Below are 19,195 nucleotides of genomic sequence, written 5' to 3'. Positions count from 1 at the left end.
TGTCAAGTGCTGCCTTCCTGATTTTTCAAAACAAAGTCCCTTACTGGAAAGAATCTTTGGGCATCATTCATCCATGTGAAAAGGAAAAAAAGATTTAAGAAGTTTCATTGTAAGACTATTGATAAGGGGGGTGGGGGGGAAAGCACAGTATCATGATTTGGCTCTCAAGTCATCATTTAAACCAATACAAACTATAACCAAATGAATTGTGAACTTCTTCTTGGCTACATGCCTAAAAAGCTCATTGACGTCACCACACCAAATTCTTAGGTTGAGATTACTTTTGTTTTCTGTGTCATAATAAAAAGCTGCTTATTACAGCATAGGTGAGACCACATTTGCAGATATTAGCACAATCAGCTGTTTACCATTAGCGCAATAGGCACCACAATTTCATCACAAGTGTGGTTTTTAGATGAAAGATGCAGAACAAATCCTCTGAGGAGAGCACCCGAAAAGAAACTGGGTCAATTTATTGTTCTGCTATGGTCAAGCAATTGCTAAACACTAAATTGCTCAATGGTTGAATTAAATGGGATTCAAGTAGGTTCTTAAAATTAAGCACCAAATTAACTGCTTTACTGAAAACAGGCCTTCCACTAAAATGCCCAGGAGAAAAACACTTCTGACAGTGGGTTGATTAAGAAATTCACAGAATAATTCATACTTGGTTAAGTCAGATTTTAGTACTACTTTAATATTAATTTCTTTCGTGGGGGAGGAGAAGTCCTGAAATTGCCTAAATTTCAGTCTCCCCAGTTATCAACTGGCATTACAGATAAACAAATTGAACAGATGGGCATCCCCCATCCCTGGTCCCCACCCAACCCAAACACACATTTTGGCTGCTTCTGCTTGCCAGCACCTAGTGAGGTGTAGCTGTGGCAGCTGTAGCTGTGGCAGCTACAGCACCAGTGAACTCACCCTACAAAAGAGAAGATTTCTGCTTGTACAGCTTCATGAACCAAAGTGCTACAGGGGTCAGATGGGTTCTACAGCTGCTACAAAGAGAGGAAGCATGAAGAAGCAGACTCTGTCTTGGAAAAACCACACTTGGAGCCAGGGAATGGTGCTGCAATGAGCAGTTCAGCTCTTCCCCTTGTGCAGCTGTAGGGTTGAAAGTGAACCATCTCTTTGGTGAGGGAGTTTCCTGGTGCTACACTCTTGTGGCCTCACAAATGCCTCAGGCAGAACAAGAGAGGCAATGGAAACAGTACCACCCCAAAAGCAGGAGACACAATTGCAGAAGCAGAGAAAGGGTTAGGTTGGAAGGGACCACAGTGGGTCATCTGGTCCAACCAACCTGCACATGGCACAGGATTGCATCCAGGTTCTTGAACATCTTCAGTGAAGGGGACTCCACAGCATCTCTGGGCAACCTGTTCCAGCGCTTGGTCACCTGCATAGTGAAGAAGTGCTTTCTCATATTCAGGTGGATTTTCCTGTGCATCAGTTTCTGCCTGTTGTCTCTTGTCCTATTGCTTGGCACCACTGAGCAGAGCCTGGCTCCCTCCTCTGACACCCTACCTTCAGATACTTATACACATTGATATTTTCTTCAATGACAATCTGTCTTTATGTCATCTAGAAGTAAGCAGGGAATTGCATTCCATTCCAGGGTGCTGATTCAGGAATGGAACTGACTGGGCAAGCAGCTCACCATCCATCATCCATATTTACATCCATGCCTGATGACAGAGGTCAGATCCAGGGAAGCTGCTGGTCTGTGAAGTTCCTACTCATACGGGTTCCTCCAACTAGTCTGGAAGCACCAGCGAGTAGGGCTGCACAGAACACTGCATTTGTGAATTTATCAGGGCTGAAAATAAAGTTGCATGGAGGAATTCTAAGTGTGAATTATTTCAATAATTGGTCCACCATGTAACCTCATGAACAGTTACCCTGTGCCACAGAAGAGATACAATGGACAGCTGCAAACTTCTTCAACTGGAGGACAGATTACCAATGAGGGCCCCTTGGGCTCCTGTGCCTTAGAAGCTCTGAAGTGTATCCAAACGGATTGCCTAAATTTTGTAACAGTCCAAAATAAACTCCACAAAGACCCTTTTTTTTTTTTTGAAAAAAAATTAAGATAAGCAGTGTCATAGCCCAATGAAATTGTGACACAGTATCATCAAAAATACATTTCACATGTGACCTCTGAAAGCACAAGGGTCAGCAGAAAGGTCCTCGAGAAGGTCCTTGCTTTAAGTCGTGTTTATTCCACATGAGAACAAAAAAAAGAATCTTATTCGTACTAGAAATATTTACTTGTTTCATTTAGCCTGTCTACACTCTTCCAGCTGGGTAATGCAGAGCGTTTGCGTTCCTTCTGCTTCCTGGACTGCCCCTTTTGCTGCCTCCGAAGAGCCTCGGTCACAGATGATGCAGGGTCTTGTTCTTTACTGGCCATATCTTCACTAGCCAGGGAGAATGCAGACTGAGACCTCTGTGGGATTAAAAATCAAAGACTGTAATTTAAAAATAGAAGTAGTTAATTATCCAACTCTTTACCATAATCAGTATTCAGTTACCCAAGAAAGTGTGAGATCTGCTAACATCAAAAATGGGATTTAATGTATTCAAAAGAATTGTTTCAGCATTATATTGCTTATTTATGTGCATTTCTGATGCTATGCAAAGAGGCAGGAAATTGTTTATACTACCATGGACCAGATGGAGAGAAATAATTAAGGTAAAGTTGTTGGGAATGTGCTTGGTGAGGACTTATATCTAACTGCTTTGACTCAAGTTAGCCAGAAAGGGATCCCATTGTGGTGAGACATGATGATCTATTGTTGGCTCAACAGGCCATCTGGTGTAACAATTTGCAGAAGTTAAAAATTAAAAAGAAAGCAAACAAACAGTCTGTTCCCCAGAAATAGATATGCAACTCAACTGATTTTAGTGCAGAATTCTCTTTGCTAGGACATACATACATAACACCCAATATGCTGAGCAGTTTTATGCAGTCTTACTAATGAACTCAACATAGCTCACAGTTGCACATCTATTTAAGTTCTAGGAGGGTCATAAATGCCCAGGCATTTCAAGGCATAATAAGGTAAAATACTGCTGGGATTGTTAATCAGCCCTGGCTGCTACTGAGGGGAAGGGACTTTCCTTTGGTTCCACATAAACAGATCAAACATTTTAGTTTTGACTTAGGCACAGAGAAGTCAATCACTTACAGAAGACACATTTAAATTTGGCCTGTTTTAAAAAGCTTTGAACACGGGCAGCGTCCAGCTGATTTCAGGAGAACTCACACTTGCATATCAAATCACATACATAGTTCTAGAAACAAGGCCACAGAGCTCAAGTTGCCTTCCCAGCAGAGCCAGTAGAAGACAGTATATGCCAGGGTTTCAAGTGGCTCAGCTGCTTTACACAGCCCAAGCTGGCACTCTCAAATCTTCGTACATTTTCACTGATGTTCAAATTATAAATAATTAACTAAATCTGTTACTCTCAAAAGGAGCAGTCTTTGCCTGTACCAGAAGTCTGTTTTGCACTGGTGCAGGTGAGATAAAGGACAACTTGACTTTCAGCTATTTTCAAGTCCTTTCAATTCCCAGGACAGCATAAGCATTGCTGGGAGTCCTGCTGGCTTGAAAGCCACAGTTATACCACTTTCTGGATGCACCTCCTGTCACCTGAAATGCTCCTCTGTGGGATCCATGTACCATGCCAGAAGATTTAATTAACTGCAAATCTTCCTATATCCTTGGCTCAGCAGTAAAAGGAAACACAATTAAGCACGAGGGTTTAGTTTGGCTTCTGAATTCATGAAGAAAAGCCAGAATTATTACCCTAGAATCAAATATTTTCTATAACTATAATGACTGCACAGTTTTGTTAATCTTGTCCCTACAAAGACAAAGGTCCTAATTTGATGCATTGGAGTGTTTCCTTTCAAATTTAGTGAAATAAACTACTCACAGTAAGATCAAAGAACTGTATAATTTTACTATAGGGAAACTTTAAGGTGCATGACCTTTACAAGCCAGAGATATTCAAGTGTATATTTAGTCTGTTCCAAACCTTGAACTAGCTCTTTCACTGATCAAGATCATCTGAATCCTTCTTAACCCTGTAAAAAGGTTAATAATTTAATGCAATGCATACAGGTACATAAATTGTTTCACAACAGGAGATTTGCTCATGCACTTTGATTTCATCCTGGCAGGATATGCGGACAACATAAACAATTCTGCCACAAACTTGCCACCTGAACTGTGGCAAGTTTTAACTGTGCTGCGGTTCACTTCATTTCATTGTAAAGCTAGAACTACCAAAATTGCCATTCTTTCAATAAATTAGGTCTGGTACATGTCTGCTGCATCTTTTGATACGTTTGTGTTAAAGCTGATATCGACTGAAAGCAGCAAGTTGTTGTGGCTATCACTGTTTTCATGGTACCACCTATATTCCCTCAGGGCATCTTTTTTTTCCATGTGCATATAGCAAACATGAGAGATAAGAGATGCTGAAGACCCAGAAGAAGAAACAGCCTGCAGTTCAATCAGTTGTATCTATTCTCCCTTATTACTCGAAGAACTGGATCGTTAAGAAGGATGTCAGGAAAAACTTTAGTAGCCTGTATAATGATCTCCTGTGCTCAGATTATGAAAGTAACACGTTTTTCTTATGTCAAATATGTATGTTTGACAACTTTCCTGTTTTGTTTAAATGGCAGCTTCTTGTGTGTCTACTCACCATGTCATAAACATCACAGCAAAGTGATGCCATTGCAGTGATGGCAGCGTCTGCTCTTTGCTCTCAACTAACCTAAGATCTGCCAGCAGCTTAACCCTGACAACACAGAACTTGGCATGGGCTGGGAAACCCCCTGAAGGAGCTGGGCACTCCTGGCCCCAGGCTGATGCTTTGGCAGCAAAGCTACAGCCAGCAATGCCTGAGCAATTTAAAGCCAGTTCAGCATCCACACTACAGGGCAGATAAAGCTTTCAGAAGGACTAGGAGACACACAACAGCTTGAAGAGTTTAAAAAGGAGAAGATAAACAGCCTGAAGGACAAAAAGGATCTGAAAAACAAGGAAGCACAGAAAGTTGACACAGTACCATGTGTTATAGTAGCCTAGGATCTGAAACAAGCTCAACCAAATAAGCTTATCTGGCAAAAAGCTGATTTTTTAAAATTGCATGCCAAAACTTCTGGGTCAGATAGGAGGGAAACTGCTCTCCACAGTTTCTGCAAGGTCTCTATGGAGCAGGAAATTGGTGTCAGTCAGGAACTACTGCTAACTCCCAGGAAATCCAGTTGGAATACAGCAAAGGGTAAAGCTTTTGATGCCTCCAAAGCTTGGGTTGAGGCCATTCTCATGATTTTTCTACACTTTATGTGAATTTTTGATAAAATCTGTGATGGACTACTCTGCTAGAAGTACCACCTCTTCGCACTGAGGATGGTCCAATGTCACAGAAGGCTCAAGGACAGAAAAGTAATGGCATGATAAAATAGCTGCACCCCTGCATTTAGATCCTGAAAAAGGAAGATGCTGTTGAACTTGCACTCTTCACTACTGCATTTGCAGTTCTCTGTAGTTCTTGTATCTGGAGAAATTGAAATGGTCAAGAAGTGATAGTGCTCTAATAAGCTCCAATTCAAAATAAGTAAAAGTAGACGATTTGATTTTTTCTTGCTCTGAAAGTTAGTTTTAGATAGGGATGGAAGGCCAGATAGTAGAATTGTGTTTTACTCAGACAAGCATGGGTGGAAAGAAAGCATAAACACTGATCCCTGAGGAGTTGAAATCACTGGTAGCACTGATAATGACACAAAAAAGGAGTGTCAATAGCCAAGCTTGGTGTAGGAACATGACAGAAGCATATCCTGGCATGAGAACAAACCAGTCTAAATTGACTGTATTTTTTCAGAGCACAAAAGCAAATGTTTGTCTACAAGTTTATCTCCAATCAATTAGCAGCCCTACTCATGACTCTATCTGAAATGCAAATGACCTCAAGACCTCCTTCTGTTGTTTTTGCAAATAAAGAGCAAACTAGAAAGTTATTTATTTGGTGTGAGGCAACACAGGCAAAGTCTTAATCTTGGCTGGCACATTTGCATCAACTAAAACTCAGACAGCACAGCTAACTCCACAGCCCTATAGCTGCAGCATGGGCTACATCCTGTGTACACAGCTGCCCACTCACCTGTGCTCTGGTTTCACTGCTACACTGAGCTGTGCAGGCAGCAGAAGCACACACTGCTGTGCTGCATTGGTGCCTCCCTTGCTCACAGAGCTAACAGCCCATCTGTAGATCCACAGGGGACGTTTTCCCTCGGGGACATTTGTATGGGAAGCAAAACACTGAAAATAAGGGAACAGGATTGAGAAGGCTGCCTGGTGGCTGATGCTCCATGTGGTTTCCCTGTCGATGGATGCATGGAAGTACTGGAGGTAAGGCCAGCAACCTTAATAGGTTCTTGGATCACTTTGCTTTGGAACAGGGGTTTTTACTGACCAAATAAAGGATTTATGTTCCTCAAGCTTTACCAATTGCCTATATGCTTGGAATGCAACAGGATCTCAGGGCAGAAGAACCAAAAGTATCCAAAATTTACCAGAGCCTGATAAAATTTTTAAAAGAAGGCAGGAATGTAGGGACTTTGGTTCTGATTTATGAAGACATGAGAAGTCAAGAAAGGAGCTAAAGATACCTGGTGTCTTTCCTAACCAGAAGCTCTGCTTCCATAGCGAACAAAACCCCCAACCCATCAGTCAAGTGCTATTTTAGGTGCATTTATGTGTTATAAATGACAAGGCTGCCCTGTAAGTTTGCAGTGGGACACTGCCGGTTTTTGCAGTAAATCAGCACATCAGCAGATGGCACTGCAGCCCAGAGCATCATTTGCTGTGTTCTGCACACACTCCACAGAGGCGTGTGCTGCATGCTGGAGTGCTGGGCAGTGCAGCACAGCTCACATAATATAGTTGGGGTACTGACAGTCATTTCCAAACACTTGAATTAGAGGAGTTCCCCACCAAATACAGCCTAGCGGCATCTGCTGTGATATGTTTGTTTCAAAAATGCAATTCCAGACACATTATTGTCTTTTTTTTTAAATCCTCCTTCAAGAATTTCTGTTGCATAGTTTATAATGTCTGGATGGAGAGAACTCAGCTTTCATTTCTCACTCAGTGAGAACTAAAAGGAATCATCTAATTCATTGGTGGTCTTCAATTAAAAAAAAATAAAGACAAAGTGGTTTCTGAAGATTAAAGGAGTGAATAGAAAGTAATTCCATCTTCTATTCCTTAATAAATATAAATACTCCATCTCCTATCAATAACAATTTACAAGTTCCCTCTTCTGAACACTGAATAAATAAAAACAAGTAACCAAAAGCAAGAACTACTTTATAAACCACAATAATGAATACTGAATCTAACGTTGATAGTCTATAGATCCTTTACCTTGGATAACTCCCTTTTATGTATGCATGTTGCTTAGAGAGACAACATGAAGATTTAGCACTACTTTATCCCTCAAAAGATGAAAAAGTATGGGTAATTCCTCTTTCACCTAAGAAAAGCCAAAATGTTAATTCAAAATAGGTCCCAAAAGCATCTGATGGGACTTTACAAAAGATATTCTGGATCACACATGTCTTTTCCCTCACTTCCCTTCTATTTCAACCTGTTTCCACCCTTACATCATGCTTCAGCCTGGTATAACTAGTAAACCAGTAATCTATTCTGCAGTTACTTGGAATAGGTAGCAGGTTCAGGAGGGACTGAGAACTGTGGGAGCCACAAGGCAGCTGCAGGGTCACCACAGTGGGAGCCCTTGCAGGCACAGGGACCTCAACATCTGTGCTGAGGGCAGGTACCTCTGGATTTGGGCAGCACAATCCTGTGCTATGCAAGCTCTGACCTGAGTGGCAGCTGTTAAGGTGGGCTTTGAGAACTACTTTGTTTATTCAGGGAAGCAACCTAGAACTGACACATTAACTCAGATGACTTAAATGCAACGTTATGAATCCCTTCCCCCTTGCAAATTCTGCAGCTATGCCTGCCAGTGGTGCAGCAAAACCCCTTCTCAGCTGTGCTCTGTGAATATAATCAGTGCATAGAACCAGCAGGTCTGGTAGCAAATACAGTAGCAATTCCTGACATCAACAGCTAATACATCCTTTGGTAAGAAAACTCCCACACCAGGAAGGAGACAGTATGAGCTTGCAAATGGTGCCACTCTGCCACAGCCTATTTATCCTGGAAGTGATTTTTGCTCTGCTCAAATATATGCAGTCCAGACATCTAGCAGTGGGAGTGAAATACCAAGGGTTTCAAGCATCTGTTCCTTAGTTAAACTTGTATGTGGCAAAGGATCTGTTAACAACCTTCTGAAAAAGGGCAAGAACAGGCAGATGAATGGAAGATTTTCACACTCAACTGAAAGACAATTTCCTTCTTCCTGTCCTAACCAAGACCCTTGTGGATATCCCAGCCATCAGGGCAAATCCTTGAACAGTAGGCTGGGAGAAAGCAAAGATGTCTGTGCCCTCTCCTGCAGAAGCCTTAGAACATATGTCTTTCTAGGGTCTGCCCAAGCTGGCTTTTTGCTCACTAGTGACATGGACATATCCTGGCTGCACTGGATTGTTTCCGTCCTTCTACTGGCCTCTTAGACATCTGATTCCCTTAAAAGCACTGCTCCTTTAAAAAGACTACAAAAATAATGATTAGTTAATCAGGAATGGGCCTGTCCGCAGGATGAATTGCACAGCTGTGCAATAATATGTAGAACCACATTTCGGTGTACATTTATTTTGGTTCAGTTTGGATTAGCTGACCTTGATTATCTAGATGGAGAGAAGGATTGCAAGGGGGAGAGGTAAGAGGCTATTTCTCAACAAACCCACTGCTGGTAGGCATGCCAGTAGCTCTATACCTTCACATATAGTGTAAAAAAAAAAAAAAAAAAAAGCTGCTCCTTTTGTGAAAGTGCTACTGCTTTGTTTACAAGGGATTTGGATGCTAGTAATAATGGGTATTTCATATTGATTCCATAATATGAGTATAAGCATTCTTTTACTGTACTTATGGGGCAAACAATTAAGGACAGTGCTAGAAGCATAAAATTACATCAATCATAGATCCATTACGTCAATCAAACTATGTGACCAAGTCTATTGAAGTTTGTGGAAGAGAGCCTAGAGATACCAATTAATTGTAATCCAAGCAGTGTCTTCACAAGGTACCCTTGTGCATTTAGCCATTACTGCTCCTCACATGTTCACCCACAGCCAATTCTTATTCCCTCTTCCCAAACTTTGAATGTGGTATGGCATCTTCTGAAAAACCCAAACAAATACAACTAAGAACAAACTGGAAAGACGCTTCCCAGTTTGAAGACACTGAGAGCTCAGTATCCTGTGATGACAGTAGTGCCATTTTACTTGCAGAAGAGAAACAGCAAAAGCCAGATCCCTGGTTTTGGTGTAGAACATTAGGATTTCAGTTTGCTACTAGCACACCTCTCTGGAAGAGTGTTTGTGTACAAGACCATAGGGGGAGGAGGTGAGTTGGCATCTGTCTCTCAAGTCTAATTGCAGCCTTACATATAAACACACCATTTTTTTTTCAAGTGAATACTTTTCACGAAACACAAGTATTCTTTTTTTATCCATCTCTAGGTGTCTCAGTTCCTGCACAACCTTTCATGTCCTGTTCTGACCCTCATCTACAAAGCTGTGCTCAGCACAGCACTCACCCATCAGAGAGAATCACTGTATCTCCTACTCAAACACCAGAGAAAGCCTTAAGTGTTCTGTGTTTATTTACTTCTTCTTCTGGCAATATACACCCTGATTTAGTCTAAAAATAAAGTAAGATTTGTCAGGCAGCTTAGCTCTGAGCATCACAGGTTTTAAGTTAGACCTGAAAATTCTGCAATACTCAGGAATGTATTCATACAGCATCTTTAAAACAAAATAAAGCTGAAAGAACAACATATCATCTTCATTATTTGGCAAGTAACATTATACAATGATCACCCTTCTCTGTCCTTTCTCCTACACCCTTTCATGAATTAAAATCTATCTTGGTTTGCTGACAGTAAGTGCAATGCAGTTGAATATAGGCCTACATGGGCTCAATCATGTACCTAGCACCCAAAACTGTCTTGGATAGTACTGTGAAACCAAAAATCAGTAATCTTATGATAGAGATACATCTCCAGAAGAAGTACAAACTCAAGCTACACAAACAACTTTAAAAGGACAATGTTGTCACATTTAGCTTTGCACTGATTATTTAGCAACCTGAGCCTTAAAAACTGGCACTAGTTGCTGAGTCAGAATCACAAACTAGTTGTGTCCTATCTTTCTGCAGCAGTGGAAGGAGGGAAATCAGCCAGATTACCACATACAGAGCCTTCTTAATCTAAAAGCCAGATCACTTTTGCAGTGAGATTACAATGTCACAGTGTCATCTGTGGAGTCAGCAGATGCCAGTATTATCTGCAACCTGGAAAGCGCTTAGGGAACATTGGATCTTCACATAGTAAATATTAATAAAAGGACACATTTTTGTTTTAGAGCACCAAGTGCTTTTTCCATCTCAAAATGTACTGTTCTTCCCCATTCTGTGCAAAGAAGATTGTGCTGCAGTTGGCTTCTTTCAAAGGAAACAATACAGCAAATAACCCATTGGGATGCAGCTGATAGCTTCTGGATGAATACACACCTGCCTCGTTAGAAGCAGGTCCCAGCAATATGCTCCATGCAACCTTCTGATGCCAACTCATGTATAAAAGTTATAAGCTCCATCTTGCCTCTGACATGACACATTTACTAATTAGACATAAATACTATGTTTCTGATGCAGCCATTGGCAGGTAGGAACTGATGTCAGCTGGTATCAGCTTCCTACAGTGCTGTGCCTCCCTCATCTGCAATCGCTCTCCCACTGTGCTGCATGACTGCTAAACAGGATTTCTCCCCAAAAGGGTTTTCTTCAAATACTTGTTTGAGACAAACCTAGAAAGGTAGAGAGCACCTGCAAAACCTCCAGGGGTTTCCAAAGCAGTGTTAGACCTCAGGCTTGTGGAACCTTCCTTCTCTTTAAAACAAATCAAATGGAGGAAAAAAAGAAAAGAAAAAAATAAACAACTGTCAGTACACTGTGGACCTTATAATTAGCTAAACCAGTATATTTCTGCTTCCCCTGAGGTGCATCATAATGTGTATTTAATGAAATCCTCCTTTTCCCTATATCCCTAGCTGTTTTATATACTATAAATTATGGATGAGCTTCTGTTTATATATGCAATCTTTATGCTGTAAAATAAAGACCACTAATACAGCACTTAAAACACACCAGGGTGCCTTCACTCCATCAATGTTTAAATGGAATACAATACACCAACTGGTCCTTTGCTCTCTGGCTGGCAGTGATGTATGGTGGCAGAACTGGACTGAGAGAGCAGAGAAGCATCCACACATTTCTCTGCACTCCTTCTCTCCCAACACTGCACAGCCTTTGCTTATTGGTAATGAGAAACAGATGGTGCCATCCATCTCTTTTTATGAGATGAGGAAATAAAATATTCAGCCCTGTTTCACTATTTTTAGCCTGGGCAAGCGATCTCAAAGAAATCTAAGATGAAAAAAGGGAAAAGGCAATGTCTATAGCTACTAGCACACCATAGTACTGCAGTTAAACAACCAATATTATAGTTTGGAGGGGGGAAGTGGGGAAATTTACCTTATTTAATTACTATTTCAAAGCAAGTGATTTTGGATGAGCAGGGAAGTAATGCAGCGCTTCCAGAGCCCACTGGAAGCTTCTGGATGATATGGATGAGCTGCACACAAGTAGCTGAAAAAAGAAAAATTGCTTGGCAGGTGTAACCACAGGGTGGTACCTGGAATTATTACAGCACCCCCGACACTGTAAGCAAGTGATTTTGGTAATAAAATGCAATGCAATAATAAACATTGGTTTCTAAAGGCCAGTGTTACAGCATGCAATTGCCCTACGTTGTAATTACTAGCTTCATTGTGCTAGCAAAAGCACATGTATTATCGTCTGCACAGAAGATAAAGATATTTCCTGTAAGATCAATTTCCAGTTTTAAACTATGAAATTCTGACTGCCTTAAGATTTGCTATCCTTACCTCCCTTTCCCCTGCATGTGTTTCTGTTAATCATGTTTCTTCTTTCCATTTATTTAATCTAACCTGCCTCTGCTAATTTGTTAGCCTGATACCAAAGAAATACTTTGAACAGAACAGAGGAAGTTCTACTTAAACAATCTTTACTGGGAAATAGGTTCACATACGTAACTCTGGCACAAAAATAGTCTCCTTGGATAGCTTTGATATAAAAAAAATGGAAACTTGCTTTTCCTTCCCTTGGGATTGTGGTAGCCACAGTGTCTGTCCACAAAAACCTTAGTTACATTAGGAACACTGCTAATAAATCTGGAGCAGCAGACCCCTGTTGGCTGTGGTGTGTACTAATATTAAAAGCTTTTTATCATTACAGGCAGATCTCTGCACAAACTAAGCCATCACACAGCTCAGTGTTAGGATGTATATTCACAAATCAGGAGTTTGGGGTTTTTTTGTCAATCTAATGTCATCAGTTAGGAACTAAGAAAACTTCGCTTATTGTGGTGGAATCAGGAAGATTTGCTGTTACAGACTTGGACTCAAGAGTTCCTGGGAGGCAGTAAGGAGCTTTGCCTGGAATGGGCACAGGGCCTCTCTGCCAGCTTTTGTAGAAGCTAGGTTTTGTTAAGGAAAGAAAAAAAATAATTGCAATTCTTGTGGCAGAAAAGATAACTTTCTCACATGATATACAAAACAGAAAGTGATGTGGTTTAGTCCTGCGAATCTACTGACAGATGCATGCTTCCCATCTGTAGCTGAATGAAAACAATGTGGAATGGAAAGCAAGCTCAGGGAAAGGAATCTGAGTTGTTTCAGCACTGTTGAGAACAATCAAGCAGGCTGTAAGTGCTCTGCATTTGCTCTGCACAAATTGCCTCTCAGTAGACTTTCCAGCAGGCCCAGGTTCTGTGACTTTAATTCTGCTGTCTAATAGCCTAACATATTTTTTCCCATTTTATTCCATGGGAACAACTGGAGCTATACTTCCTTTACAAGGGTGTCTGATCATACTAACAAAATTCTCCTCTATTCAAAACAAAGCAAGAATAAATGCATACACACTTCAGAGGAGAAAAGAAAATGATAACATAACCCTAGCAAAGCAAAAGGCAGAAACTAAATTTATGGGAGAGATGAAACAACTCACAGCAGATGGCCAAATTCATTTGTTCCTTAAAGCACTGCGGGAAGACAGCTGGAACAAATGTGACAAATGTGGCAAAAGACCCTGTACAGAGGTAAAGAGCTCTCTGCACATCTGGATCTGTAATACTGACTGATGGCTACAGAGGTTTTGAAGTTGCTTGCACTGTAATGTAACATTTCTGCTACTCCAGTGTTTTTCACAAAGTCTACTATTACTCAAACCAATGAGCCTCCCTCTGGCAAAAAATCAGGAATAAATTGTTATTTCAGAAGAGATTTTCAAAATGTGTTGAGCTCAAGCTTAACTCTCCAAATGCAGAAGAGGCTTCTGCTATAATGACTGAGGATTTGAAGAGCATATTCTTCTGAGTCCTGTCCTTAAACTCAAGAAAGAAAACTCATTGGAGTCAGACACAAAATAAACTCTCCCCCCTGGCTTTTATATTCCACAAGCAACTTGCCTAGGAGCGACAGAGCAAAGCACTTAATCATGCTCACTCTGACTTCTGATCACCTGTTAAGAGCAGCACAGTACAGGCAGTACCCCTTTCTTTTGCAAATAGGTGGGGACTAGGATGAGAGTCTGTAGTTCAGCAATTCTGGCCCACAGTCAATATTCTGGCATAAATCTGTTCTCACTGGGAGTGTGAGCAAACTTAGCTGGGAACTAGGACATAGCCCACGTTCAGTTCTGGTGGTTCTGCTCAGAGGAGGAGAGGTGGTTACTGGCACAGTTGCAGGATGCTTGGGAGCAGCAGTTTAAATTACAGTGTCAAAACACACTGGAACTAACTCCTCTCTCACTGTCCTCCCTCTCTGATTGTCAAAGTGCTTGTCCAAGCCTACACCTTATTTTCATTTTTTTTTACTTGCTGCTCTTTAAAACCTGTTATTAATACAGCTTATTAGATTTTCTTCAGCTTTATAGCAGGAGCTATAGAAGTTGTGCTGAGAAATAAGTGGAAGGAGGAAACACTCTTTATTGTGAGACAAAAATGGTACTCTACAGCTGGGTTTACTTTTTTGCTGCTGGTGGTGGCTGTGTTCTGTAAGATGGGTAAGGAGAAAAAGAAACATTACAAAAACCTAACTTTATACAAAAGAAAATGTAACACTCAGCAAAGACATACATAAAAGTTAAGTGACCAGAAAAACTGTTCTGAGGAATAAACACTGAGGCATTGAGTCCTGCTAGCATCCAAATCAAAGAGTGAGATTGCTCTTATCACAAACTTAGTCCTCCCCAACACACTCACCAAAACAACACAGTGTCTGTGATGAACTTCCACAACCCATGGGATGCTAGGAAAGCATGCGACTGAGTGACAGCTTGTCCAGACACAGGATTAATGCTTGTTCTCTGCAAGTCTCTACGTACCATTCCAGGCAGCAAGTGTACTCATCCATGACTGCAATCTCCTGGTTTTGTGCACCAGAAAACACGGATAGCTGCGCTGTGCCACTCACCCACAAGGTGTAGGATCCCCTGCGGCTCCCCGGGAAAGTCAGCATGCTCTGATCCGAGACGGCGACAGACGCCAGGCCGCTGCTCCGCGACGGAGGCCATTCCAAGTCGGCCTCTGCCTGCTCGGGTTTGCTCTTCTGCTTCTTTATGATCTGCAGAGGAGGGGAAAAGGGCGTGGGAGGGGACAGAAAAATGCTGCTAGGAAAATACTGACTGAGCCATACGGAGAAGATCTAGATGAACCCTGGCTCAAGGCAAGATCCCCAGGAAAAACATTTGCCTTTCCCTTTGCTCTTGCTCCAGCTCACGCAAGGACTTCCCATTGGAAGCCCTACAGCTTGCAAGCACATAAACATTAATACAATGTGGAATAGTTAGTGCCCTAGGAACACCAGAGGTGAATTACATAAACATGGAAACCTGTTGCTACAGTAACACTTTAGCAGCATCTAAGTGTCAAGTATTTTTTCAGACAAGACTTTCTGCCAAGAAACATAAAATACTAGGCATGAGGGGAATTTCAAAGGCTCCCATGTCATCCAGACACATTCTAGTGAAAACAATGAGGTCTAAGGTCTGTAGGCACTATTTTTATTTTTGAAAATCTACACCATCTTAGCAGAGAGAGATCATGGAACTATCTGCATCCCTACACTGACAGATTATATCGTGCTACACTTCTTTTCCACAACTCAAATATAAAATATCTACAGAACATTATTCTATGGCATAAAAGATCTTGTTATGCAGCTCTTGACAAAAATGGTAGCAATTCAGGCTTGGCTGAGATAGGCTCTGGACTATGAAAGACCTGATAAAAAGAATTTATATTCTAACATCAGATTCTTTTCCAGTGAGCTGCTGCTCTTCTGGCTTTTCTTGATGTCTTACAAACATGTATTGCTCTTCTGGTGTGTGATCCATACACTGTTAAATGCCACAGCCCCAAAGATGTGGCACCTAGCTTATTACACATGGAAGGAGACTAACTTAGCAGAGTGATTACTTTACTGATCACAGGAACTTAACAGTGCTCTGTTCATGCTTGGCTTTTCTTACTCCAAACTGTCCAGACAAACTCAAGGGGTATTTTTTCCCACTAGCCTTCCACTTTTATTCTGAATCCGTGCCAACCATGAGCTTTGCAGGGAGAAGCTTTGCAGAATAAGCCTGACATAAAAAAACACAGAAATCAGGCATGCCAAGGGTTCTGTGATTTTTTGGGTGTCTCTCTCACAGCACCATTAACAGAATTCTGTGTTAATGATTGATGTTTTCTTTGAACGTGCTGCAGATACACAGCTCAGTAGAAGGTGTGGTCAGAAGTCACACTTCTTTACACTGGCAAACTTTATGTCTTTTGGGAAGTGATGTATAGGCTCAAGAGCCTCTTGACATTAGAAAACTTTGTGCCTGTGGGGAAGTGAAACATAGATGTACAATTCCATCAAGCAGGGGCCTTCTCTTCCAAGAAAGGACATCACAAATCTCAGGGAGTGGATCCCTCAGCTCTGAGCATGCAGAGCATCAGGTGAGGCACTAGATTGATCTTATAAACTGATCTCAGACATAGCTGATGAAGCCTATACTGCCATAGTTAATCTCTTTTGCTTTCTACGTTTGTGTCATCCTTTCTATTGTTAGCTGAGTTTGAGCTCTAAAACACTGTGATTTGGCAGTTAAACAAGTCAGGGGAAAAAAGCATGCCATACCTTCTGCACAATGGTTGTGGCCAGCTCTTCTATGAGGTCCTCCTTGTGCTCCTGCAAGTAACAAGCTTCATTCTGCTTGTCCTGCATGAAAATGGATATCTGTGTTTGCTAAAATCACATAAAAAGAGCCTTCCCACAGAAATTGTATAGATTGGGAAATGGGTAACATGCCCTATTGGCACTGTGGGATGAAATCACAGGAACTTAAAGTGCATGTCACCTTCTGAAATACAATGTGCATCTTGGATACCAGTTCATAAAACCCATGCCCAACTCCTTACGTCTATAATGAGGTACTCACTACTTCTTCATGTTTTCATTTATATCTACTTGGTTTGCATCACTACCCAAACTAAAAGAAATGTGATTGTCCTATTTAAATTAATAAATTTTTGAAAGTGTTACCAGGCTGTCGCTGTAGGTCTCTGCCTTAGAAATAGCTTCTTCCACTGCTTCCTCTGCAACACGTAAGGCCACAGCAAGGGTATCCATCATGCTGTGTCCTAGATGAAGAATAAGACAAAACCACCATGTTCTTCACCACATTTTGCATAATGAGCTCCAAAATTCAGACTCATTCTGGACACATATTCAAATCTTAGCTTGTTCATGAAAAATTTATTTTCACAATCCATAATTATGCGCAGTAAAATAAAAAACTGAAGACAGAGAAATTTGTCTCAATCTCTACATTTCTTCTTAAATGTAAATCTTAAACACAATAAAACATGGGGTTTTTTATGTTGCTTATTTTAGGCTGTAGCAAAATAGTTCAGAGGAAATAATGGAAAGAAAATTTGTAAAGTTCCTATAAGCAGGAATAACAAAATGTAAGAAAGAGAACAAAAAAATATATCAGCATAGGAAAGGAAATGGAAAAGAAGTAACAAAAATTGAGTATTAAAAAAATCACACTAGAATAGGCATGTAGTAGGGGTAACGCTGAAGCAAGATATCCCAGCATGGTACACAAAATACTTTTAGTGTCTTGCTGAACGGTTCAGCCAAAATATTGTTGGATCTGTGGACAAGACTTACCACCACTCTAAGCTACCTGTGTAGTAATTCAAAGTGTAAGAACTGCTTTTTAACCAAATGAGTTTTTGGCAGCATACCTTCTGTCTGTTGGTAGAATGTAGAGTCACTGCCACAAATGCTTCCTTCATTCTCAAAGCTTCCTTCATACAAACTTCCTTCTGCTAAAAAGAAAGACAGAATCCTGCGTTATTATAAGAAGTACCCATTAACAGCAGAGGCATTATTAGATTAGAATATTCACTCAAAATATGGTGGCACTGCACACAATGAGGGATAACTGGAAAGTTCCTCCTAGCTTTGCTGTTGGATAAATCATGACTGAAGCAGTTTTTGTGCAAAACACGACTGCTTTTATGTCAAAGACCTCTCATTCATTTTGAATGGAAAAAACTCTTAGCACAGTAAAAAAAGAGAGGAAGAAGCTACTAGGCATAAAACTTACATGGTAGAAGTTAAGTACAGGGAATTTGCCTTTCCCATGACATTTGGGGTTGAAATACATTCTACATTTTAAAGGGCAGTGCTGTACAAATAAGGCAAACCCCAGACAGGTATACTAGTATTTATCTTCAAAGGGAACAAAAGGTTTACCTAACAGTCACACGGAGAGTAGAGGAAAGTTAGCAATGACATTTAGACTCAAAGGCCTTCCTTAAAAAGGTCTCACCAAGTGTGCACATGCCACTGCAACTCATCATTGCATCGTTCTCACTTCCATTCAAGCACCAATTCACTGTGACAATGGATTAAGTAAAGCCCATACATCATATAAAAATTCTGAAGCCTCCGTTGCCACAGTTTTTACTTCCATTGTCCCACTTCTGGCCCTAACTCATACAAGATTTGCTTGTCTTCATGCATATTTGTTCTAAACTGTTAAGGAATCTTCTCAAGAAATATGAATTTGATACCCAAAAAAGGAAAAAGACTAATAAATCACAATTTAGTAAATAGTTTGGTTCTCCCTAGAAGCTTTTATGTCAATTTTCATAATAAACACCTAAAATTTCCACTCATGACTAGAGTCTACATACCATCCTATATATTTTCAAAAAAGACAAAGCAAGGACTATAGAAAAATTACAGTCTCTGTACAAATTTGGAAAGAATTACAAGAGTAAATTATCCGGTCAAATAAATCCAGTGAAATGTCAAATATTCAGCTGGTTGTGTTTTAAGTAATTTGCTGAAGTTACCAGTATGACAACAAGCCCCACTTATTCAAAACCCTTTTCTATCTCCAATCACTCGTATGAGGTGGGGCATTAGAACAGCACAGTTAGGGGAGAATTGTGTCTTTACTTAAAAGGTTGATGTTAATACTCTATCAGTATCTTTTACCTATTTACAGACATCAATACAAAAATAAAATGTGGCCAGTTTCATATCCTTAAACATGCAAAACTCTAAGTGAAGAAACCTCAATTTTGCTGAACTTGGATACTGAATGTATCTCATGTTAATAAAATTTTGCTTCAAACACCACAGAAATATGCCTACGGTCAAATGTTGAATGCAAAATTATTTTCTCATTCATTGACTACTCAGAACTGTGACAAATTTTGGGACACAAGCTAGAATACAAACGGCAATTTATTTTACAGACAGTTTGTGTTATCAGTGACATAATTAAGATTAAACATTGTTTGAACTCTTAAACAGCTCTCTAGATACTTCATTTTTTTC

At 40.5% G+C, this 19,195-nt stretch overlaps 1 protein-coding gene across 5 annotated transcripts in view; it reads right to left on the bottom strand.

Annotated features, from left to right (window-relative positions):
* Positions 1–19,195, bottom strand: part of MYRIP (myosin VIIA and Rab interacting protein) — a 210,982-nt gene that overhangs the window by 34,495 nt on the left and 157,292 nt on the right. For all 5 annotated transcript variants that reach the window (XR_014849835.1, XR_014849834.1, XM_085051324.1 and 2 more), the window contains exons 5-10: positions 17,587–17,670; positions 16,877–16,974; positions 16,472–16,552; positions 14,762–14,911; positions 2,272–2,449; positions 1,304–1,399 (exon numbers count right to left, since the gene is read on the bottom strand). Coding sequence is in view for 3 of the 5 variants with exons in the window: in XM_085051324.1 (XP_084907450.1) it covers positions 1,304–1,399; positions 2,272–2,449; positions 14,762–14,911; positions 16,472–16,552; positions 16,877–16,974; positions 17,587–17,670 (687 nt within the window). In the remaining 2 variants the exon portion in view is untranslated. The remainder of the gene's footprint in view (positions 1–1,303; positions 1,400–2,271; positions 2,450–14,761; positions 14,912–16,471; positions 16,553–16,876; positions 16,975–17,586; positions 17,671–19,195) is intronic.

The sequence above is a fragment of the Lichenostomus cassidix genome, chromosome 2, assembly GCF_008360975.1.
Source record: "Lichenostomus cassidix isolate B80296 chromosome 2, HeHo_3.0, whole genome shotgun sequence".
Lineage (NCBI taxonomy): Eukaryota > Metazoa > Chordata > Aves > Passeriformes > Meliphagidae > Lichenostomus > Lichenostomus cassidix.
The sequence above is the reverse complement of the archived record's forward strand: the minus strand, read 5'-3'. Positions and strand labels throughout refer to the sequence as shown.